Below are 26,219 nucleotides of genomic sequence, written 5' to 3'. Positions count from 1 at the left end.
ACAAGGAAGAGCCAAGACTTTCTTCAGTTAACCCCAGGTACCTGTTTCCATCAGCCAGAGACTATGACTGCAGCATTTTGATGTATTTTCCTCCATCTGCTGTGTATATGTGCATGTAAATAGAGATAGATAAATATATAGTGTATTTTTAAATAAAAGTAAGATTATAATAGATATATACTCAGGATTTCTTTATTACTTAATTACTATAACATATGGTGAGTGTTATTCTTTGATATTAAATGTTCTTCTAGAAACAACATTACTTTTAATTGCTGCATGATATTCCTGCTTATGACTGGACAATGGTTTATTTCCTTGAGTAGTTTTATGGATGGTTAGAGAAACAGGGTGGGGAAACTGGGAGGAGAGTATGTGATTAAATCCTGGTCTGTTTGATTCCCAAACCTGGCCTTCTTGGCCACACTCCAGTGTTATAAAAAGAGAGCTGGACAGAGACCCAGGAGCCTTAGGTTCTGGTCTGATTGTGCAGCTGTGGCAAAGTCACTTCCCATTTTTTAACCTCAATTTCCTCATCTGAAAAATAATGGGATTGGATTTAAGAATCTTTCTGGTTCTTTGATCTTCCTGATTTAGCCTTGGTACTTCCCACTATTTCCCAAGGAAGTCCTAGATTGCTTTTAACAGGTTATTTTTGACTGATGTCACTTGAGCACCTGAGTCATTCAGCACTCACTAATAGCATATGTTAATATAAGGTGTTCTTCTTTTGCCTGGAGCTTCCAGAAGTAAAGTTTAGACTGGTAGTTGACTCATTCATTCAGCCACCAATCACTGAATGTCTGTCCCATAACTGGTATGTTCTTAGTCTTGGTTTCTCTGAGCTGAGTAAGGCTGAGTCCCAACCTTGTTTCACTCACAGTCTACAGGGAGACAGACACAGAGACAGACTCTTACAGCATGTTGCAATCGGTGCTTGAAAGATAGGAAAACTAAGGAGGAATTGCATATTCTGAAGTATCATTATAGTGGAGTGAATCAGATATCTTAAAGAAACATTTCTTTTAAAATATAACTTATTATGTGATTCTCAAACTAATATATGTTTCCAAAGAACATTTACAAAATACTGAAAAGTATAAAGAAGAAAATTAAAATCACCCAACCTCGTCATCCAGAAATAATTACTGTTATAATGACTGTTAACATTTTCTTTTTACTTCCCTTTATTGGTTTAAAAAATAACATGTCCTTTAAAAACCATAAGATGGGGTACATATTTCAATATATTTTTTTAAAGTGTATGAGAAAATCCAAGGAAAATATATATGATTTAAACTTGGCAATAGAGTAAAAGTAGAGTTGGTAGGATTGTGGGAATTCAATTTCTGTGTTACATGAGCATTTCTATCATGAGTAATTAGTGACATTGATTGATGTTACTCATTTGGTGAGTAAATTAGCAATATTAGTGCATTCACAGTGTTGTGCAACCATCACCCCATTCAGTTCCAAAACATTTTCATCCCCCTAAAAGGAAACCACTGCTTAAGCAGTTAGTCTTGATTCCCCTCTCTCTCGGCCCCTGGCAGCTGCCAATCTACTTTCTGTCTCCATGGAACTTACTGTTCTGGCTATTTCATACAAATGGAATCACAGTATAAAACCTTTTGTATCTGGCTTCTTTCACTTAGCATGATGTTTGTGAGGTTAATCTAATTGTAGCATGTAGCAGTATTCAATTTGTTATGACTAACAGTCCTTCGCATGTATATACCACAGTTTGTTCATCTGGTCATCCACTGATGAAAGTTGTTTCCACCTCTTGGCTGTTATGAATAATGCTGCTATAAATTTCTAGACAATTATTTGTTTCAATTCCTGCTTTCAATTCTTTGGGTTATATACCTACAAATGCAATTGCCAAGTTATATGGTAATTCTGTGTGTGTGTGTGTGTGTGTGTGTGTGTGTGTATAAAACCAACACTTGTTATTTCCATTTTAAAAATTACTATAGCCATCTTCATGGAGGTAAAATGGTACCTCTTTGTGATTTTGACCTGCATTTCCTTAGTGACTAATGATATTGAACATCTTTTCATGTGCTTGTTAGCTATTTGTATATCTTTTTTGGAGAAATGTTCATTCAAGTCTTTTGCCTTATTTTATTTTATTGTGACAGGGTCTCACTCTATTGCCCAGGTGGAGTGCAGTGACACGATCAAGGTTCACAGCAGCCTCTGTCTCCCAGGCTCAAGCCATCCTCTCACTTCAGCCTCTTGAGTAGCTGAGACTACCTGTGCCATGACACCTGGCTAATTTTTGTATTTTTTTGGTAGCGACAGGGTTTTTCCATGTTGCCCAGACTCTCTTGCCCATTTTTAAATTGAATTCTTTGTCTTTTTGTTGCTGGCTTATAAGAGCTCTTTATGTAGAACGAATACCAGAACCTTATCAGATATGTAATTTGTAGATATTTTCTCACATTCTGTAGGTTGTCTTTTCACTTTTTTGATATTGTTATTTGATGCACACAATTTATTCTGTGGAAGTTCTATGTCTCGTTGTTGTTGTTGCTCACGCTTTTAGATTCAGATCTAAGGACCCACTGCTAAACTCATGGTCATGGAATTCACCTTGAAATTATAGTTATCACTCTCACCCTTCCCAGCATAACATTTACAAAATATCCCAAGGTAACTTTCTGAGAAGGTAGCTATTGTGGGTCTCTTTTCTTTTCTGGGCATTCTTCATCTCACTTTCATAGAGTGAGTTTTCTGAGGTGTTTCTCCAATTTCTGAGGTTGTGCCTCATTTGAATCTGAAGCTTTCTACCATGTGGACCAATCACAGGGAAAACATCATGTTTGTTTTGTATCCATCAGGGATGCTCCTCAGTTTATCTGGCTCCATACAGAGCCCCATCCTGTTGCCTGTGTCCTGACCTTGGCAGGACTTAGTTGTTGGCGCCATGCAAAATACTTCTCAGACATTACATTCCATGCAAACTTGGACTGGGCCAGTGCTCCTGTCTTAACAGCTGGAGGACAGTAAAGGGGACACAGGTGTTGGTATTAGAGATATTCCTATTTAATTTCACATCGCTTTGTATACATTATTTACCCTAATTGAGCTTGAATTTCCTTAACTAAAAACTTGCTATCTTGCAGTTTTATAGTAGGCATTGCATGAGACAATGTAAGTAAAGGCCCTAGCACTGTGCCTGGTAAATAACATGTGCTCAATATCATTGTGTGTTTTACTTCACTATGAGAAAAATAGCAAGTGCAGAATGGCAATTTGGGGACATTTTTTCAGTATTGGAGATTGTTTCCATTTTTTGTTGTCAAAACGAGATAGCCTCTTACCATTTAATATTGGAAGGGTTCAAATGATGAGGGGAAATCCCCCTGAAACTAGAAAAATGAATGCTTAAAAAATGAAATCTCTTATGCCGTGGGTCATCACATAGCAGCTGATTTTATCGATGCAGGCTTTATCTTTTCAATACCTTTGTACCACTCCCAGTTTACTTCTAATACCCTCACAGTTGAAATAGTTGAATCAGCAATACACAATTCTTTTTCAGTCTATATGGTGTTTTGCTCCTCTTAAGTGGAAAGTCATGATTTGTTCTTCTGTAAGAACCAGCAGTGACTTAACTCACTTAGGACCCATTCTCTCTCTAGTGCCAGATAGATCTGCATAAACCTCTGTGTGCAAGCCATTTGCAGTGGCGCCACTGATGGTTTATACAGTCAGCCGAAGAGACGGGCTGCAGCTTCCCAAGGCCACCAACTTCAGCAAATCTGATTCATGTTTGAATTCCTTATTCTTTTACAGACCGTGTCATACTACTAACCAGTATAAAATTTCAATCTGATTATTTCATATGAGTTCATCATATCTCTCAAACTAGCTTCCTTCTTTGAGCTTGGAACTTTGTCACAATTATTTTGTTTCACATCAAATGACTGGTGTGCTGCTGTTCTCATCCAGAGAGTTCAGTTAATTCTTGCTAGTCTTTATCTTTTAAGTTAAATACATTGAGATACAAATGGCAATGTCTACAGATAAGATACGCTCCCACATTGTAGTCTTCTACTAAACTACAAAATACCGACTTTCAAAAAAGGAAACTTTTATTTCTGATTTCCAGAAATACAACATTTCTATCGAAAAAGCTCTTTCTTTTTTTCAGCCTTCTCATAAATTTCCAAACCAGTAAGATTGTCTAGTAAAGGATCTTTCTGTTTTGTGTACCCGTTTATCAATGTATGAGCTAGCTAAATATTATTGAGCAGATCACTTCGTTCATCTAGGTCTTAATTTCTGTGTCTGCTAAGTAATTTCTAAATTATCTTCCAGTTTTCCAAGGTGTTTGATTCCAGGATGCACATATGAGCAATGTTTTCCAGAGCTGAGTAATGATGATACTGAAGTTCAATTGTCCCTGTCTCCAGTCATGCTCCTATTAAGCATTATTTCATACCTCATTTTGGTCTTTTCAGTCTTGGCTGAACGTGTACCATTGACTCCTGTATCACTTAAAGTTTCCACCAATTCTGCACGCCAGAGTTTGCATTTACAATGGACTGTCCAAAACCTTCCATATCATCAGGAATTGAAAATGGTATTTCAGATCCAGATCAGTAGAATTGAAACATCCAATGTCATCTGGGTGGTAAGTAATTTTTTGGCTCAATATTTTAAAAATCATCTTTAAAAACAGACACCATGGTTTGTCTTTTATAACATCTGAAAAAAATCTCATTTTAGAAACATATTAGCAGCTCAAAACAGTTTTTCTAAACAATTACATTTCTGTGTTTTCAGTTAAGGATCCAGGACAAAGTAACATGACAACTTTGGTTCGGTAGATAGGATGGGATGCATTAAGAGAATAGATTATTTTCTCTGTTTTGCTCTGTCTCTTAAGAAGACTATTGAGTCTGTCCTCATGAACACTGGATTCCAGAGATCCACGAATATTAACCATTTCATTCCTCCTACCTCTTTCTTCTCTGTCCCCCCAGAGATTTTCCTAAATAAGATGTAATAATTTGGCAACATTTTTCTTTCGAATGTAATTTCCTGACAGTTTCCTGGCCTATACCCTGCTGAAATGCAAGGAAGAGTAAGCACTAGCCCTTAATGTTCTAGTCAACAAGGATCCATGTTGGAGAGTAACTTCCTGTTTCTTTTGTTGCCTCACATGTGGCTTTTTCTACAACAAATTAAATTAAGAAAATACTGAATTTCATACTCTTTTTGTTTTTGAATTCTTTGGGATGGATTTTTCACTTATCTTAGTTCAGATGGTTGTTGGGTCTGTTTTGCTGAGGTGTCCCCATCTAGTACACTGGGACACATTAGTGGTTTATGATTTCCATTTCTCATCTGGGCACTCTAGTAATCTATATGCACATAATGTCCAGCCATTTTCATGGGATGTTTAAGGACAGAGGAATGTTTTCTCATTGAAAGAAACTGAAAACTTTCCTACAGATAAGAGAAGCCTAGGACTGTGCTCAGGCCCTCTGTCAGCTCAGCCAGGTCCACTCTTCCCCCAGGCAGTGGAGGCTTTGGGTACACAGATACAGCATGGTTAGCTCCTTTGGTAAAGCATAAAAGTCACCAGTTTTAAAATTCTCAGTTACTTTCCATATTCACTATTGCAATTTGAGATCTGAGCAAGTTAAATAAAGTTTCAACTCTGTCCATTTAGGATTCATACCAAGTCTATAATTCTACCTTTCAAAGGGCAGTTTTCTGCAATGAGACTTGAGTAGTATGATGATTTTCAACAACAGCGATACTTAGGTGTAGCCATTTACTCCCTGCTTATCAGCACATCTTCCCACCATCCCTACTAGTGATTTTGATTTTTGTATTTTTAATGGGTATACTCGGTAATTTGGGCTCAGTAAAACATTGAAGCAAAGGTCATATTGTGACTAATAATTAGCTACAAAAAGAAAAATCGAGGTGGAAGTGCTGGAGGAATTGTGGAAAACTAGCACTGAGCACCATTAGCAAAAATAACATTAACTGTAGACTACATGGATCCCATTCTTTATTTTTCCAAAGGACAACTCATATCTATCATTATGTTAGAGAACACATCATTAGCCATAGACCAAGTGGATCTTTTTCTTTATTTTCCTAAAAAGCAGTTGTTCAAATCTGCTTCATATTGGATTCTCTGAATAGTCCTCTTTGCAAGAGAAAGCAGCTAGTGTAGACTATTTCTGTAACCTAGGGTTCAAGATCCTTCGGGGTAGAGTTTTGCTTAGTCTATCGTGTCACCCTCACAACACCCAACCCAGCCTGACCACAACAGAGAATAAACTACACCACAGAGAGGTTTGTTGTGTTGCTCCAAGTGACAGAGGCAAGGTGGGATCATCCTTCACCCCTGTGGCCAGACAGGGATGACAGTCACATGCAGCCCCCAGGCCATTGGTGGGCACATGTTCTATGGAATAGATGATACCTTGAGAAGCACTTGTCTGAATCACTCATGCCTGAAGTTGAGGAGAAATATAAGATCCTCCTCCTGTTAAGGAGGAGGATGCTGCTTCTGTTTAGACTAAAATCTCCCTTACACAGGGAAGCTCCCTGTAGTGCAGGCCTGACGGGTACTCTCATTCATGCTGGGGAATAGTGGGGAGCTTCTGGACTCAGGGTCTCAGACATCTCTGTTCCCAAACAAGCCAAAGGAAGAGCACCTTGACCCAGTTACTTGCAGCTGGGCCAGAGGCACTGAGCTGTCTCCTGGATGGTATTTGCCATTTGGAACCCTGAACTGCATGGTCCTGCCCTGAGTCATGTCCCTCCCCTTCCCTTTGCTTTATGATATTGTCAGTGGCATAGGAAGGCAAAGTAGGGTAAGAGCTCAAGCTTGGAAGGAGGCCAGGTGTGGGAGTCAAACGTCTCAGTAACAAATCAGTGTCCTCAGTTAGACTTCTGTGTGAATGTATGTGCCAATTTCTTGTGATTTACTGATGTCTGCAAGGGTCAAATTAAACTTGCCGCTTCAATGAATAAAATGACCCAAAGACAATTTATCATTTTTAAAGAAAAAAAAATCACTGAATTGCTGTATTTAAGGAAAAGTTTTATCTCCTACATTAACAAGGTCTGTAAAGACCACAAAGGAGAAGTTGAGATTAAACAGAATCCACACATAAATAGTGTCTGGGGGAAGCACAGCTCATTGCATGTTAATGAAATGATGAAATCATTCAGTCCAGAGTTGTAGACAGTAGGCCCAGGTCAGGCATTGTGCATAGTGTGGGAATATCAGCACTGAGCACGCTGGAAAGAATGAGGAAGTAAACACACAAATAGGGTATTCTGCATGTGGGCTGTGTGTACAGGTCACTGATAAGATGCTGTGAGGTTGGGATTAGGCCTCATCTTCTCCTACAGTCTGGATAAAGGGCTGTTTGAGACCAAATATCCAAGAGGATTGAAGTTAATGTAGCAAGCAAAGTAGAAAAGAGTGCTCTGAGCAGACCCAACAGGCATAAGCAGAGGCCCTGAAAGAGCGGGTGGAGAATTTCCAGGCCTGAAAGCTGGCTGTGGTGCTGGATCCCTGAGCACATGGGGATGGTGGCACAGGCCTAGATGCACAGGACCGTGGGAGCATGCTCAGGTTTTGTTTTCTTTTTTGTTTTATCCCGAGGGCAATAAGAACAAAGGAAGTGGCAAGATCTGATTTGAATAGCTGCAAAGCAGAGTGTGGTGGGAACTGGGGAAAGGGAGGTGTGGCCAGCAGGAAGTGAGCTGTGGGGTCCAGCCAAAGCAGAGATGCAGCTGAGAGAAGCGCTGCATTTCAAGGAGAAGTGGGAGGTAAAATTCAGTCTGTGACTTGTTGACATTATAGTGAGGTTGCCATTATGGATGTACTTCCTTCTAGCAGGGGCCGTGGGGGGAAGGGAGGGGTTATTTGCTCTTAAATTTTAAAAATATTTAAGTAAAATGTACTTGATATTGCTCACGTTAAGTAGTGAGAGTTTCATGGATCAGGACCTCACAACTTGTTAAAAGAACATATTTTGTGATCTAGGAATAAAGTAATGCAGTAAATGGAAATAAAATATAAACATTAAAAAAATCCCAGTCTGCGTAGAGTGAAAAAGGAAGCCGACAATTAAATGCCCACCGAGTGGACTGGGATGTTCTCAGCCCAGGGCTGGGTTTAGTTTTGTCAGGGACACTGTTTCCAGTTAGCCACCTGAACAGGGGGCAGACATAAATAGAAGAAGGCCTCTGAGTTGCTAACTCCAAGCAGTGTGTGACATGTGACTTGTCCCACTCCCTTCACTGAGGCCTTAGTATTCGCACTTAGAAACACGGATGCAGGCTTGAACTCAGTTCCCCCAGGAAGTGTCACATGTGTGTTGTCTCCACCTGGCAGCTGTGGGGCAGAAAACAGGTCTTTGAGGAGGCATTCTGAGAAGAAGATGTGGCTGGAGCTATGAGGGACATGAAGAAGAGGAGAGCACGGTTCCTGCTGGAGTCACAGCTGATCCACCAACAACTAGCCACAGTATACAGGAGGGCCTCAGGAGGGGTGGAGACGAGAGGAATGCGGAAGAAAGAGCAAGAAAGGCTTCATGAAGGAGATGGGGCATGACCTGGGCTTGAAGAATGGGACAGATCCCAATTCAGCAGGGAGTGGAAGACAGCAAACCAAAGACAAGGCCTGAGCAAAGAGGTGTGAAAACATAAGGCAGTTGCAGAAGTGTGGGGGAGGAGCCATGTTTGAAGAGGTGGTTCCTGCAAGGGACTGGTGCGTTGGAGCCAGATTATATAGCAGGCCTTGTGTAACAGGGTAAGGTGCAAAGGAACCACTGAGGCCAGTGGAATTAGTGAATGGAAATACCAGCATCTCAGAAAGATGAAGGCTAAAGGCTGTGCCAGAAGCCCAAAAGGCAGTTCAACTTAGACAAGCTTCCTACAGAACAGTGTAAGACATTATGTGTCATTGATATCTCCAGGGCTTAAGAGTCTGACAAGTGGAGCCCAGGAGATGGGGTGTGGTCCATGTGGCCACCACATCTGAAAACGCAAGAGACAGGAAACTAAGGGAGACTTAGAGAGCCATCTGTTGACTTCCAAGAGAAAATGGAATTTCTGCTGTGCCATGAAAAACTGCTTTCTTGACTGAGAATTGGCTAACCTAATTTGAACCTTGCCGAAGATGAATATTTGTAAAACAATCAATCATTTTTTTTTTTAAAGAAAGGATGACTGAATTAATTCTCTACTTTTCAAGAACTTTCTTACATTCTCTGGGACTGGCACAGTGAACACTCTGTCTCTGATCTGTTCCCCAAGACCTGAGTAGCTTCTGTGTTTCTCTTCCGCATGTTCCACGTGAGACCCCTGGAATTGGAAGACCATAGGGATTGGAAGTTGAGTTTTCAAAAGGCAGGAGATTATAGCTGACTCCCATGCGAAGCATCAGAGCACAGGGAATTGACTAAAATGGTCTTCCCTGGTACATATTGTGGCCCTGCAATGGGATCTTAGATTTATGCTTTGGGATAAGTCAAGCTATTTTACAGGACAAGATGGCTATATGTTTCCATTTTTTTTTCTCTTTGCTTTTAGGGGAATTATAGCACCACTGTGAAGTGGAACCAGGTTTTGCATTGGAGCTGGGAATCCGAACTCCCTTTGGAATGTGCAACACACTTTGTAAGAATAAAGAGTGTGGTGGACGATGCCAGGTTCCCTGAGCCAAATTTCTGGAGCAACTGGAGTTCATGGGAGGAAGTCAGTGGTAAGAAGTGAGGTAGTTAAAGAGTGAAAAGGGTTAATGTTTTTTTAATGAAGAGCAGTAGTTGAATAGTGGAACTCTCCTTTTTGGAACCCTGGGTAGACACTGACATTATTTTCCTTTGGCTCCTGTGGGAACTAAAAACCACAGGTGTGAAACTTGGCACTGGAAGATACAGTCTGAAGTCTTGCTCCTGAACTTACTCATTGAGACAGTTGTGCAAATCAATTTTGTATTTGTTTTCGAAACGTGTCAAGTGTGTATATTATAAATGCTAAGTGAACAAAGCAAGACGTAACTTGTACATATGTATGTTTCTGAGCAACACAAAATGTGTATGCATCTAGAGTAGAGGTTGGGAACCTTTTTCTGTGAAGGACAAGATCAGAGATATCGTATCCTTTTCAGGGCATACCATTTCAGTTGTGACTATTCAGCTCTGCCACTGTAGTGTGAAAGCAGCCATAGATTGTGTGAAAACCAATGAGAGGGCTTTTTTGATAGAACTTTATTTACAAAATAGGGCCAGGCTCACGCCTGTAATCCCAGCACTTTGGCAGGCCAAAGTGGGCAGATCACTGGAGGTCAGGAGTCCAAGACCAGCCTGGGAAACATGGTGAAACAATGTCTCTACTAAAAATACAAAAATTAGGTGGGTGTGGCAACGGGCGCCTGTAGTCCCAGGTACTTGGGAGGCTGAGGCAGGAGAATCACTTGAACCCAAAAGGCAGAGGTTCCAGTGAGCCTAGATCACGCCATTACACTCCAGCCTGGGCCACAGAGTGAGGTTCTGACATACACACACACACACACACACACACACCCCAATAGATAGTGGGCTCAAGTTGTAGCACCCCCCAATCTAGAGGCAGAGGAAATATGGAGAAATGAAAGTGATGTGTTATTTGAAAAATGAGATTATGGATAAATATATTTTAAATATTCTTTAATACTGATAATTTAATTTTGTTGTAATTAAAATTTAGAGTGAGTTTTGTCAGTTTCTTTTGCTCCCATTAAACTAATAATAATAATGAGATAATAATAATTGAATTAAACCTGTGGCCTAGTCACTTTTTAAAGTACTATATATATTTAGTTCTCATATCAGTCCTGTAAAAGGACTTCTTATCCTCTCTTCACAGGTAAGGAAACAAGCACTGAAAGGTTAAAGAAGCCATGCAAGGTCACCACGCCACTAAGTGGTGAGGCTGGAATTCTAACCCAGACAATCTGGCTCCAGAGGTCACGTGCTAACCATTACACGGACACATATACAGGGAAAGAAAGGATTTTAAAAAGATAGTAAGAAGCTGGGTGCAGTGGTGAACGTCTGTAATCCTAGTACTTTAGGAGGCTGAGGCGAGCAGACTGCCTGAGCTCAGGAGTTCAAGACCAGCCTACACAACATGGCAAAACCCCATCTCTACTAAAGATACAAAAATCAGCCAGGTGGTGGCACATGCCTGTAGTCCCAGCTATTCAGGAGGCTGAGGTTTGAGAATCGCTTGAAGGTTGGATTTTTATAAACTTTAAAAAAATGAACTTTTTAAAGACCCCTCACATTTGAGGGATGGGCATTTCTCAGAAGCTAGGGAGAGATATGATCTCCAGAACAATTAAGAGATTATGAGGGATTTTGGAACTAGGTAGACCTTGCCAATCTAAATGTGGTTTTGCCACTTTCTAACCGAGCAAACTTTGGCTCCGTCCTACCTGACCTGTTGTCATAAAGTACTAAGAATGTCCTGAGATAATGTACATAAACACTTAACATGGCCTCCCACAGGGCTGGGACTTGAGCAGCTGCTGCTGATACAACAACCTAGCAGTAGCAATCATGCAATACTCAGAGTGGTAGTAGTGATGTGCTGTCTGTGGCCGTAACTGCAACAGCAGTGGTAGCCATGTAACAATAGGAGCAGTGCTGGAAAGGATTGTCTCGCATGCACCAAAGGGTAGAGGATTGGCAGATACATTTAGGTTGCTGTTTTCTACAGGAGGTAGAAAAAACTAAAGTTATCTGCTGAGGGAAAATGGACAACTTGTTTTAAGAGGCTTGAATTTTGAGTGAGACACTAACGACTATTTTTTTCTTTTTTGGTCTTGCAGTACAAGATTCTCTTGGACAGGATATACTGTTTGTTTTCCCTAAAGATAAACTGGTGGAAGAAGGTGCCAATGTCACCATTTGCTACATTTCTAGAAACATTCAAAATAATGTATCCTGTTATTGGGAAGGGAAACAGATTTATGGAGAACAACTTGATCCACATGTATCTGTATTCCACTTGAGTAGTGTGCCTTTCATTAGGAAAACAGGGGCAGATATGTATTGTGAGGTGAGCCAAGGAAATGTCTCTACAAGCATAAAAGGCATCGTTCTCTTTGTCTCAAGTAAGTATGCAAATTCTCTGCGGCCCTTTCTTCTCATTTCCTGAGGAATAGATTAAATCTCCTTTACTAGAAGACAAGTTAAACATTTCTGCCCATGATCTTGATTTACTTTTGCTTCCCAAGTTTTCTAGAGAGGCTCTGAAATTGATGTCCTTTAGTAATATTTCTAGGATTTCCTGTTGTTTTCTTGTTTTTACTGACAGTTGTATTCCTAGAAATCAGTAGTATTAAAGAAGAGACACTTCCGGTCATGACCTGGACTACTGGGAAAATACCCTTTTTTTCTCCAGCCATGCTGAAATTACTACGGAATCATGGAGGAAGGGGAGGGGCTACAGATTGGACAACCACAGAGTCAGCCGGGGTTGTGGCCCAGGAGAGCTGGATTTGAATCTTCTTTCCCTGGCTGGGTGTGTCGTCTTGGGCAACATTCCTAGCCTCTCTGAGCCAGTTTTCTCCTTTGTAAAATGGGGACAGTGATGGTGATTGTGAGGATTAATGAACGTGTGTAGCATCTGGCCCCAGTAATATCTGTGTGCAGTTGGAGATCAGCAAATGGAGGCCATTACTGTTCTTAACTGTGCAGTAAATTGGCTCCATTGGATACATTAGTGGAGTGGGAACATTTTGATTTTTGTATAGGTCTGTGTGTGCACAACTAGTGGCCTCCTATATTTTGTTTTGAGCATCTCCTTCCCCTACACAGTAGGGGACATCTCCCTACCTGCCTCCCTTGCCAAAGGAAGTCTCCAGTCGCCTGGATGCCTGTTTCTTCTGTGTCCCCTTAGCATGGTCACTAAGAGAAGCAATAACTCTGGGGACTCAGAAGTGCTTCACTATTCCCTGAACACTCAGTTCCTGCCTGTTGGATTTAGCAGGTTCACAAATCTGACTGATTTTCTCACATCCCTGAGGCTTTCTGTGAGCCACAGTACCCAAAATGAAACTCTGGCAGGGACTGGGGATACAACCCTTCTCAGACACAGCACCAACCACTCGCAAAATATTGACCACCCATACCCATGACATCTGAGAAATCACAAGGGCAGGAAGGAGAAGGGGCCAAGATGAGGAGAAGGGCAGGAAGGAGAAGGGCCCCTGAAAAGTGACTTTGGGAGGCTGTTGATAGTAGGCTTCCACCTCAGTGACCCGTACATTGTTCAGAGTAACTCTATGGCTTCAGACTCTAAACAGAGCTTTCCATTTGGCTTAGCTTCCAATAAAAATGTTTAACTAGGTCTGTTTTCCTTTGTATGGACAGAAGTACTTGAGGAGCCCAAGGACTTTTCTTGTGAAACCCGGGACTTCAAGACTTTGCACTGTACTTGGGATCCTGGGGTGGACACTGCCTTGGGGTGGTCTAAACAACCTTCCCAAAGCTACACTTTATTTGAATCGTAAGTTGGCTCTGGTTACATTCTTGACAAGTTCTTTCTTGTTTGAGGTGCTTGTGAACAACATAGCAAAATCTACACTTAGATGTTGCAGGAAATTGGAACAAATATTTTAGAACCATCTGCCAAGATCAAGAGGAAACCTTTAAGTGGTCACAAGTGTCTAATATTTTCTACCTGAGGTTTTTAATAAAGGAACATTTAGCATAGTTCCTTTATTAAAAGGTAAGAAAGACAGTCAATGGTATATCTTGACATGAAAATTGTCCGCTCTGATAACCTGGTCTACCCAATTTCTGACTTTTTAAGAATATTCCAAGTAAATTAAGGGACTTTTTGCCACCCACAGGGTGTCAGTGATTCATTGTTAAGACATTTTAGCACATATATCAGATTTGTAGAAACAATGTTTTCATTCCTGGTATTTGTTGGCGGTGCATCAGTGCCATTATGGGGAACATAGTTTGAGAAAGCCCCAAGGGTTAAGGGAGACACTTGCTTTGACAGAATTAAAAACCTGGTAATTGTTGTGTTCTTTTGTTTTGTTTCTAAAGATTTTCTGGGGAAAAGAAACTTTGTACCCACCAAAACTGGTGTAATTGGCAGATAACTCAAGACTCACAAGAAACTTATAACTTCACACTCATAGCTGAAAATTACCTAAGGAAGAGAAGTGTCAATATCCTTTTTAACCTGACTCATCAAGGTGAGACTAGAGTTGTCACAGCCCACCGTGGCCACTAATAGGTCTTTGTTTGACAGTCTGTGATCAAGTAAATGTGCTGTAGATCTTTGCCTCATTCACAGCCGAGGTGAGAGTTAGAATTTATGCCTGTTGTTTATGCTGCGTTTCTCCACATGGACGCACACATCCTCTGTTATTTGTTTGTTTTTATAATGTCACGAGCACCAGTGGGCTTACTACCCAGCTTCAAACCTAGGACTCTAACAATAACTTCTATCATGTCTCATCCTATAATCACCCCACCCCCACTCCTTCCACTGAGATCATTATCACTTTAAATTGTGTGCATGTGTGTTCTCATTTCTTATGTGATGGTAAAAATGCCTTTATTTTGTTTGCTTTTAATGTATAGAAAGGACATCACGCTGTATGTAATAATTCAGTAATTATGTTTGTATACTGTTAAATTGCTAATATTTGCCCATATTGCTTACTGTTGCTGTAGTCCATTCACTTTTACTGCTGTGTAGTATTTCATTGCATGAATATTAAATATTTTATTCATACATCCTTTTTGATGGCAGGTTGTATCAAGGTTTGTGTGCTTGGCTACATGTTAATATGAACATTGTCATACATGTGTCCAGTACACATCTACAATTGTTTTTCTTGAGTATATACTTAAGAGTGGGATCAGAGGTAGAATATGTGAATGTTCAACTTATAGGATAAGGTCAAATTATTTTTCAAAAGAGTAGTAGCAATTATATTCCCACCCTGTAGATTCATATGTTCTAACCAAGTTGGTATTGGCACATTTTTTATTTTTGCCAGTTAAATGGCTATAAGACTGTATTTTATGATAGTCTTGTGATTGAATCTCATTAGTGTTTTGACCACGTCTGTTTTCTCTTTTATGAAAAGCTTATTCATGCTATTTGCACATTTTTCTCTGGGAAGAATACTTAGATATTCTTGGTACTGATTTGTTGTTCATTTATTTATTTATTTATTTATTATAAGGCAGAGTCTCACTCTGTCACCCAGGCTGGAGTGCAATGGCACAATCTCAGCTCACTACAGCCTCCATCCTCCGAGTTCAAGTGATTCACCTGCCTCAGCCTCCCTAGTTGCTGGGATTACATGAGTCTGCCACCACGCCTGGCTAATTTTTATATTTTTAGTAGAGATGAGGTTTCACGTCTTGGCCAGGGTGGTCTTGAACTTCTGACCTCATGCTACAGTCTGTGACAAGCAGTTGCTGGGCAGATGTCCTTGCGGAAGTTGTGTGTGTGTGTAAGATTGTGATGGCCTTTGTGCAAGATTGTGATTTTTGCAGTCTTTTGTGAGAGTTTTTTTATTTGGGAATCCATGTCTGAGAACCCTCCCTTCCCTTCATGTTTTTCCCTGGCTTCATTATTCAGGGTTTTAAAAAATGACATGGGACTTCATTTTTATTCTGACAACTTTCACATTTCTCCCTTTTGATCAAGATCTCGCTCTGAAATCATTGCTGATCATCCTTTAACCAAGATGGACATGTCCTGGGTTACTGGTGTGGTCCCACATTGGAGGGAGTGATTGGCAACTAGGCGTCAAAACCCTTTTAGCCATATTTGGACAACAAAGAAGGCCTGGAGGGAGTTGCTCTCAAGATAACCCTTCCTGGAGTCCTTTGTTAAGTTCAGTTTCATCTATCCTGGAGTCTTTTAGCCATCCTCTCAAAGTGCTGGGCCAGCATTGTTCTTTTAGGAGTAGTACTTCAGCAGAAATTTGATAAGGAACAGGTACAAAATTCTAAAAGGAAAATGCAAAATAAAGTTAATAGCAATATGATAACCCTAGTTTGCATAATGGTTTTGAGCTTTGAGGCTAGCCTTAAGGGCAAACAAATCAAAAGATATGGGACTTACGTGAGACCTGTTATAACTGTATGACTTTAAAAAAAAATTGTATGTATATAGGTCTCAACTACCCCAGAGGAATTTATCCATATACAATATGTAGTATTATCAATAGCACAGATTTTTAAAAAATTTATGACTTAAAGGAGCTCTGAAATTAGATTCTATCAAATTACCAACAGAAACTACTAATTGTGAAATTTCGGTTACACTGCTATCTTATAAAGAAAAAGATAGGCATAAGAAAGGAAAAAGTAAGAGGAACAAGAGTCTCATTTTTTTTGTTTTTGTTTTTTAAGACGGAGTCTCACTCTGTCCCCCAGGCTGGAGTGCAGTGGCAGGATTGGCTCACTGCAACCTCTGCCTCCCAGGTTCAAGCAATTCTCCTACCTCAGCCTCCTGAGTAGCTGGGATTACAGGCATGTGCCACCACACCCGGCTAAGTTTTGTAATTTTTAGTAGATTCAGGGTTTCACCATGTTGGCCAGGCTGATCTAGAACTCCTGACCTCATGATCTGCCTACCTCAGCCTCCCAAAGTGCTGGGATTACCAGTGTGAGCCACCGCGCCGGGCCAAGAGTCTCATTATGTTGGGGTATCTTGTTCCATCATCTTGCAAAACGTTGTTCACTACATAAAGCCATCTATTGTCCTTATTTGCAGCTTGAAAGTCACTGGGTATGGAATCAGGCGGTTCAATGGACTTTCTGTGCAGCCCGTACATCAGGCATGAGACTTATCCCTTGAAAGTTATTAAGTTGTCCAACTTCGGTTTTAGGGCTTTACGAACAGAGCAGGTTTTGGAGAGTTATAGCCAATATTGGAGGACATTAAGAGATTACAGGACTGAATCCAGTCTGCAGGCAAATAACAAGAGCTCAAAAACAATGCACTGGTTTATAGAAGGAGAGTTGGGTTTAAATGACGTGTCTGACAAAATGGGACCTATTCATGTGGCTACATTTTATTTGCCTCAATAGGTAATTTATGAAGACTGGATACCAAATTTTTGGTAAAGAAATTTCTGTAGCAGGTTTATTTTTAAAAACCTCTTCCCTTTTTGTGTTTCAAATGAGTTTAGGGGTTAAATATTTAAATATTTGCATTTTAGCTAGAGATAGCTAAATTGTATCAGAAGACCAAAATCTTCAAGTGGCCTTTAATTTTAGCAGTAATTTTTCTTTTTGTTTGCCCATCTGGTTGGCTTGATTAGTGACCCTAGGTGGGGACATGTTTTAGGAAAAGGTACTTTCAGTTCCTCACTCCCTTGCCTTTTTCTGGCTCATACGTGGCAGACAAAGCAAAACTTTTATGCCAGGCAGGATAACTTATATTATTGCTCTGAATTCAAGATTTTGACTTGTTTAATCTAAGAGCTTAACTTTTCACAAACATTTATCTAGTTCTTTCCTTTTTAGATGATCAGTCTTTTATTAGCTGTTATATCACCCTAAGCAATTGCTAGCGAGGCAAACCTAATTTTATATTTCCAAAAGGATGATTCAGGTGTACAATGATAGGTTCTTGGTTGCCACACAGCTGTCATAATTTGAAAGCCCTCTCTTTTTTTTTCTGATCTTGGCTGAAATGCCTTAAGAAAAACTTTAGACAGGCCTGGCGCGGGAGGGAACGAAGCAGCGCAAGCAGCGAGCGAGTGCACGGCCGCCCCAGGATGCAGCACCGAGGCTTCCTCCTCCTCTCTCTCCTTGCTCTGTTGGCGCTCACCTCCGCGGTGGCCAAAAAGAAAGACAAGGTGAAGAAAGACGGCCCGGGGATAGAGTGCGCGGAGGAGTGGGCCTGGATTGCGGCGTGGGCTTCCGCGAGGGCAGCTGTGGGGCCCAGACGCAGCGCATCCGGTGCAGGATCCCCTGCAACTGGAAGAAGGAGTTTGGAGCCGACTGCAAGTACAAGTTTGAGAACTGGGGTGCGTGTGATGGGGGCACCGGCACCAAAGTCCGCCAGGGCACCCTGAAGAAGGCGCGCTACAATGCCCAGTGCCAGGAGACCATCCGCGTGACCAAGCCCTGCAACCCCAAGACCAAAGCCAAGGCCAAAGCCAAGAAAGGGAAGGGAAAGGACTAGAGGCCAAGCCTGGATGCCGAGGAGCCCCTGGTGTTACCTGGGGCCTGGCCCACGCCCTCCCTCTCCCTGGCCTGAGATATGACCCGCCAGTGCCTTCTGTCTGCTTGTTAGCTTTAATCAATCATGCCCTGCCTTGTCCCTTTCACTTCCCAGCCCCACCCCTAAGTGCCCAAAGTGAGGAGGGACAAGGGATTCTGGGAAGCCTGAGCCTTCCCCAAAGCAATGTGAGTCCCAGAGCCCTCTTTGTTCTTCCCCACGATTCCATTACTAAGAAACACATTAAATAAACTGAATTTCCCCCCCCCCAAAAAAAAAAGAAAAAAAAGAAAAACTTTAATTGGCTTTTGAGTTTAGCAACAGTAGAATATCTTAATCCAAGTGAAAAAAATCAACAGATTTGGAGTAAGCAGAGAGGAAGAAGAAAAAAAGAGATAAAGAAGTTAGAAGCCTCTATGTACCAGCATTTTAAAAAATTCTATAGTTTTTCTTAATTTGGTACTGAGGAAAACAAGCTTGAGGATGTTGAATGATTCTTATGATGACCATTGACTGAAAAGCCATGTAGCCAGCCGGAATACTTGGCATGCCTGAATATTGGGGGGATACAGAATAACTGTAAAGCTCTCTGTATTGGGTTGAGTAATGAGATTATGCCGTGAAACCACTCCCACAGAGTCACAAAGCAAACATTTCCCATGGCTTTCAAACACATTGTGGTCTGCAGGTAGACTACAGGGTACACCTGAACTAGGAATCACAAGTCCTGGAACAGGGGAGTGATAGGGAAACAGCTAAAGTTCCTGCCTATCTAGGATGGGGAGCTGGTGAAGCCACCTTACTCCCCCCCCCCATCCTGCCCACATAAACCTAAGTGTACTTACGGGACTTCTCCTAGCCACCCTTGCCAGGGCTAGTGCCTGTGCTCACCATTGGGGTATTTGTGGGCAAGCCAGGGGTTCCAGCTCTGCCCACATTTGTTACCCCACCTCTGCAAAACAGGAACCCCAGGGAACTGGGCACTCCACTGTCCAGGCCTTCACCTGAAAAAACAGAGCACTTCACAGTAAACATAGACAGGATACATACCCACTTGCTTGTGTAGCAGCTGGCTCTTACCTGCAAGTGCCATCTATTGGCCTAAAGGCCAAGCCATGCAGCCCAAAATGAAACCTGCTGGTGGAAGTGCCTAGGGCTATAGGGTTATAGGTGCAAAGCCAAAAGACCTTACTCTCTATAGACTAAAAGGAAAAAGCATGAGAATTCTCATCATGAAAACCAAAATACTGTGACACCATCAAAAAATCGCTCTAGCTCCTGAACCAAAATGGAAACTCAGAAATGACAGATAAGCAATTTAAAGCATCTGTTGTAAGAAAACTCAAAGAGATCCAAGACAAAGTTGAAAATCAACGTGAAGAAACTTCTAAATCAGTCCAGAAAATCAAGAAAGAGATAAATATCTTAAAAAGAAATCAGTTAGAACTACTGGAACTGAAAAACTCAAGGAATTTCAAAATACAATTTAAGGTTTTATTAGTAGACTGGACCAACCAGAATAATTTTGTAACTTGAAGACTGTTTTTTTTTTTTTTTTTCAAACTAATCTAGTCAGACAAAAATAAGGATTATTTTTAAAGATGAACAAAGTCTCCAAGAAATATGGCATTGTGTAAAGCTATAAAACATACAAATTGTTGGCGTTCTTGAGAGAGCAGGAGAAAAAGTAATCAATCTGGGGAACAAATTTGAGGGAATAATAGAATAAAATTTCTGTAATCTTGCTAGAGAGGTAGACATCCAGATACAAGAAATCCAGAGAACACCTGCTGGATTCTACATAAAATGAATATCACTGATGCATATGTAGTCACCAGATTGTTTAAGGCCAGCACTAAAGAAAAAAATCTTAAATGTAGCTGGAGAAAAAGGTCATATCACATGCAAGGGGACCCCCTTCAGGCTAACAGTGAACTCAGCAGAAACCTTACAAGCCAGAAGAGATTGCGGGCCTATTTTCAGCATTCTCAAAGAAAAGCCATTCCAATAAAAAATTTCATATCCTGACAAATTGAGCTTCATAAATGAAGGTAAGGCCGGGCGTGGTGGCTCACACCTGTAATCGAAGCACTTTGGAGGCCAAGGCGGGCGGATCACCTGAGGTTGGGAGTTCAAGACCAGCCTGACCAACATGGTGAAACCCCGTCTTTAATAAAAATAAATAAATAAAAAAAAAATAAAAATGTAAAATAAAACATTTTTTCAGATAAGCAATTGCTAAGGGAATTTGTTATCACTAGACCAACCTTACAAGAAATCTTTAAGGAAGTTCTAAATGTGAAAACAAAAAGAACAATACCTGTTACCACAAAATCACACTTAAGTACCTAGTCCACAGACCCTATAAAGGAACTACAGAATAGAAACTACAGGTCATCCAGCTAACGACTTCACAAAAGGATCAAAACCTCCTATGTCAATATTGATCTTGAATGTAAACAGTCTTAATGCCCCCACCGAAAAAGCACAGTGGCAAGTTGAATTAAAAAAAAAACAACACCCATCTGTCTGCTGTCTTCAAGAGACCCTTCTTACATGTAATGATATCCATAGGCTCAAAATAAAGAGTTGGAGACAGCTCTGTCATAAAAATAGAAAACCAAAAAGAGTAAGGGTCACTATTCTTATATCAGGTTAAACAGACTTTAAATGAACAACAGTTTAAAAAGACAACAAAAAAAAAAGACACTACATGATGATAAAGGGCTCAATTCAGTAAGAAGACTTATTGATTTTAAATATATAGGTACCCAACACAGAAGCACCCAGATTCATAAAACAAGTGCTTCTTATTCTATGACTTACAAAGAGACTTAGATAACCACACAACCATAGAAAAATGGGACTTCAACACCACACTGACAGCATTAGATCATTGAGGGAGAAAACTAACAAAGAAATTCTGTTTTGGGCTTAATAGACATCTAAAAACACTCCACCCATCAACCACAGAATATACATTCTTCTCATCAGCACACAGAACATATTCCAAGATTAACCACATGCTCAGTCAGAAATAAAGTCTAAATAAATTTAAAAACATCAAAACTTGTGAGTGAATAACAAAATTAAAGAAAACATTTTAAAATTCTTGGAAATAAAAACAGAGACATAACTTACCAAAATCTCTGAGATGCAGAAAAAGCAGAACTTCATTCTAAAAACTTTAAAGAATAAAGTTTATAGAGCTAAATGCCTGCATCAAGAATTTAGAAAGATCTCAAATTAATCTAATATCACACATAGAGAAACTAGAGAAACAACAATAAACTGACCACAAAGCTATAAAAGAAAAGAAATAACTAAAATTAGAGCAGAACTGATTCAAATGGACACCCAAAAGCCATACAAAGGCTCGATGAAACCAAACACTAGTTTTTTTAAAGGATAAACAAGATTGGCAGAACGCTAGCTAAATTGTAGTTTTGATTTGCATTTCTCTGATGATCCATGATGTTGAGTACTTTTTATATTTCTGTTTGCAAATTGTATTTCTTCTTTTGAGAAATGTCTATTCAGATCTTTTGCCCATTTTAAAATCAGAGTTTTTTTCCTATAGAGTTGTTTGAGCTTCTTATATACTCTGGTTACTACCCTTGTCAGATTGATAGTTTGCAAAAAAAATTTTCCCATTCTGTGGTTTGTCTCTTCACTTTGTTGATTGTTTCCTTTGTTGTGCAGAAGCATTTTAACTTGATGGGATTCTATTTGTCCGTTTTTGCTTTGGTTGTCTCTGGTTGTTGGGTATTACTTAAAAATTCTTACTTGCATAAATTACTTCAGTGTCTTGGAAAGTTTCCCTAATGTTTTCTTATAGTCGTTTCATAGTTTAAGGTTTTAGATTTAAGACTTTAACCCATTTTGATTTGATTTTTGTATACGACTAGAAATAGGTATCTAGTTTCATTCTTTTGCATATGGATAGCCAGTTTTCCCAGCACTATTTATTGAAGAGACTTGCTTTTCCCCAATGTATGTTTTTGGCACCTTTGTCAAAAATGAGTTTACTATAGATGTATGGATTTATTTGGGAGTTCTCTAAGTCTATTCTGCTGGTCTGTGTATCTGTTTTTAATCCCATTACGATGCTGTTTTGGTTCCTATAGCTCTGTAGTATAATTTGAAGTCAGCTAATGTAATTACTTCACTGCTTTGGCAATTCTGGGTTTTTTGTGATTCCATATAAATTTTAGGATTGTTTTTCTATTTTTGTAAGGAATGGCTTTGGTATTTTGATAGGGATTTCAGTAACTCTGTGGATTGCTTTGAGTAGAATAGACATTTTAACAATATTGATTCTTCCAATCCATGAACATGGAGTATGTTTCCTTTTTTGAGTCTTCTTCAATTTCTTTCATCAGCGTTTTGTAGTTTTCATTGTAGAGATACTTAACGGATTTGGTTAAGTTAATTCCTAGGTATTTAATTTTATTTGTAGCTATTGTAAACGGGATAACTTTCTTGATTTCTTTTTCAGATTTTTTTGCTGATATATAGGAATGCTTCTGATATTTGTATAATGATTTTGTATCCTGCACCTTTACCGAATTTGTTGATCGGTTCTAATAGTTTCTTAGTGGGGTCTTTAGGTTTTAGCAAATATAAGATAATATCAACTGCAAATAAGGAAGATTTGACTTTTTTTCTCTCTAATTTGGATGCCCTTCATTTCTTTATCTTGTCTGATTGCTCTAGCAAGGACTTTGAGTACTATGTCGAATAACAGTGGTGAAAGTGGCCATCTTTTTCCTGTTCCCAATCTTAGAGGATAGGATTTCAGTTTTTCCCCCGTTCAGTATGATACTAGCTATGGGTCTGTCATATATGACTTTCATTGTGTTGACATAGGCTCCCTCTATGCCTGGTTTTTTTAGTGCTTTTTATCATGAAAGGGATGTTGAATTTCATCAAATTTTTTTTAGCATCAATTGAAATGATTATATGGGGTTTTTTTGTCCTTCGTTTGGTTGATATGGTGAAACATTTGTTGATTTGCATATGTTGAACCATCCTTGTGTTCCTGGGGTAAATCCCATTTGGTCATGATGAATGATCTTTTTAGCATGTTGTTGAATTTGGTTTGTGAATATTTTATTGAGGATTTTTGCATTAATATTCATCAGTGATATTGGTCTGTAGTTTTCATTTTTTTATCTGTCTCTGTCTGGTTTTGGTGTCAGGCTAATACTGGCCTAATAGAATGACTTTGGACATATTCCCTCCTCCTCTGTTTTTCAGAGTAGTTTGAGTAGGATTGGTATTTGTTCTTTAAATGTTTGGTAGATTTTAGAAGTGAACCGACTGGGGCCCAGGCTTTTCTTCACTGAGAGACTTTTTATTACAAGTTCAAATTTGTTACTCAGGTTTTGGATTTCCTCATTGTTCAACACTGTTATTTTTATGTGTCTAGGAATTTTTCTATTTCTTCTGGATTTTCCAATGTATTGCCATATAGTTGCTCTTAGTAACCACAATTGATCCTTTGAATTCCTGCACTATCATTTTAGTATCTCCTTTTTCACCTCTGATTTTATTTATTTGGGTCTTCTCTCTCTTTTTTCTTGGCCTGGCTAATGGTTTGCCAATTTTGTTTATCTTTTCAAAGAACCAACTTTTTGGTGGTCTTTTGTATTGTTTTCTTCATTTCAATTTCATTTATTTCATCTCTGATCTTTATTATTTCTTTATTCTACTAACTTGGGGCTTGGTTTTGCTCTTGCTTTTCTAATTCAGTATTAAGTTGTGTATTTGAACTTCTTCTTCTTGATGTGGGCACTTGTAGCTATAAACTTCCTTCTTAGTACTGCTTTTGCTGCATCCTATAGGTTTTGGTGCATTGTGTTTCCATTATCATTTGTTTCAAGAAATTTTTCAGTTTCCCTCTTAATTTCTTGATTGACTCACTGGTTATTTGGGAGCATATTGTTTAATTTCTATGTAGTTTATAGTTTCCAAAATTCCTCTTGTTATTGATTTTTAGTTTGATTCCATTATGATCTGAGAAGATGCCTGATATTATTTCAATTATTAAAAATGTTTAAGACTTGTTATGTGACCTAACATATAATCTATCCTTGAGAGTGACTGATGTACTGAGGAGAAGAGTCTATTCTGCAGGCATTGTACAAAATATTTCTGTAAATATCTATTAGGCCTATTTTTTCTATAGTGCAGATTAAATCAGATAATCAGATATTTATTTTTTGATTTTCTGTCTGGAAGATCTGTCTAATGCTGAAAATGGGGTGTTTAAGTCTGCAGCTATTGTTGTATTAGGGTCTGTTGCTCTCTTTAGCTCTAATATTTCTCTGTATATCTGGATGCTCCAGTGTTGGTTGTGTATATACTTATAATTGTCTTATCTTCTTTCTGATTGACCCCTTTATCACTACATAGTGACCTACTTTGTGTCTCCTTATAGTTTTTGTTTTGAAATCTATTTTGTCTGACATAAGTAAAGCTACTCCTCTTCCTTTTTGGTTTCCATTGTCATGGAATATCTTTTTCCATCCCTTTATCTTCAGTCTATGTGTGCCTTTATAGGCTAAGTGCTTCTCATAGGCAATAGGTCATTGGGTCAGTTGTTTTTAAATCCATTCAACCACTCTATGTCTTCTGATTGGAAAGTTTAGTCCATTTACATTCACTGTTATTATTATAAGTAAAAGCTTACTCTGGCCATTTTTTAAATTGTTTTCTGGCTCTTTTATGGTCTCCTTCTTCTTTCCTTTCTTCCTGTCTTTCTTTTAGTGAAGGTGAATTTCTCTGGTGGTTTGATTTAATTTTCTGCTTTTTCTTTTTTTGCATATTTATTATATATATATATATATATATATATATGTATATATATATTTTTTTTAATTTGAGGTTACCATGAGGCTTGCAAATACTATCTTATAACTTATTTTAAGTTGATAACAACTTAACACTGCTTACATAAACAGGCAAAAAGAAAACTAATTAAACCTCTACTCTAACTTTGTTTCTCGGCTTTTTAACTTTTTGATGTGTGTATTTTTTTTTTTTTTTTTTGAGATAGAGTTTCACTCTTGTTGCCCAGGCTGGAGTGCAATGACGGGATCTCAGCTCACCACAACCTCCGCCTCCTGGGTTCAAGCGATTCTCCTGCATCAGCCTCCTGAGTAGCTAGGATTACAGCCATGTGCCACCATGCCTACCGAACTTTTTATTTTTAGTAGAAACGGGGTTTCTTCATGTTGGCCAGGATGGTCTCGAACTCCTGACCTCAGGTGATCTGCCCACCTCAGATATTATATGGTCTATGTCTTGAAAAGTTGTTATTATTTTTGATTGGTTTATCATTTAGTCTTTCTACTTCAGATAAGAGTAGTTTACACACCACAGTTACAGTGTTATCATATTCTGTGGGGTTTGCTCTGTGTGTACTTTACTATTACCAGTGAGTTTTGTACCTTCAGATGATTTCTTATTGCTCAGTAACATCCTATTTTTTTCTGATTGAAGAAATCCCTTTATCATCTCTTTTAGGATAGGTCTGGTGTTGATGAAATCTTTCAGCTTTTGTTTGTCTGGGAGTTTTTATTTCTCCTTCATATTATGCCACTCTTTCCTGGCCTGTAAGGTTTCCACTGAAAAGGCTCCTTCCAGATATATATTTTGTTTATATATCTTTATGCTTTATATATGGTTTCTTTTCTCCTGTTGCTCTTAGGATCCTTTCTTTATCCTTGACCTTAGGGAGTTTGATTATTAAATGCCTCTAGATTGTCTTCTTCTTTGGGGATTAAATTTACTTGGTATTATATAACCTTCTTGGACTTGGATATTGGTCTGTTTCTTTAGGTATGGGAAGTTCTCTGTTACAATCCCTTTGAATAGAGTTTCTACCCGTCTCATTCTCTGCCTCCTCTTTAAGGCCAATAACTCTTATTCTTTTTTTTCTTGTCTCTTCTGACTACATTTTC

General features: G+C 39.3%; 2 protein-coding genes across 5 annotated transcripts in view; both read left to right on the top strand.

The window, feature by feature from the left end:
- The window catches only part of OSMR (oncostatin M receptor), an 88,662-nt gene that overhangs the window by 27,367 nt on the left and 35,076 nt on the right, over positions 1–26,219 (top strand). For 2 of the 4 annotated variants that reach the window (XM_017969945.4, XM_017969944.4), the window contains exons 3-8: positions 4,473–4,645; positions 9,586–9,757; positions 10,900–10,959; positions 11,867–12,151; positions 13,413–13,548; positions 14,100–14,251. In XM_017969945.4, coding sequence (XP_017825434.2) covers positions 4,473–4,645; positions 9,586–9,757; positions 10,900–10,959; positions 11,867–12,151; positions 13,413–13,548; positions 14,100–14,251 — 978 coding nt within the window. The remainder of the gene's footprint in view (positions 1–4,472; positions 4,646–9,585; positions 9,758–10,899; positions 10,960–11,866; positions 12,152–13,412; positions 13,549–14,099; positions 14,252–26,219) is intronic. The other 2 variants (XM_002745044.7, XM_008992143.5) reach the window with 1 other exon arrangement.
- On the top strand, positions 17,745–18,350 carry LOC103787206 (midkine). The gene is given in 2 exon segments (XM_002745033.7): positions 17,745–17,933; positions 17,936–18,350. Coding segments are annotated over 2 exon segments (408 nt in total). The 5' UTR covers positions 17,745–17,806; the 3' UTR covers positions 18,217–18,350.

Source organism: Callithrix jacchus, chromosome 2 (genome assembly GCF_049354715.1).
Source record: "Callithrix jacchus isolate 240 chromosome 2, calJac240_pri, whole genome shotgun sequence".
In the NCBI taxonomy this organism is placed as follows: domain Eukaryota; kingdom Metazoa; phylum Chordata; class Mammalia; order Primates; family Cebidae; genus Callithrix; species Callithrix jacchus.
This window is presented reverse-complemented; position numbering and strand designations above follow the sequence as displayed.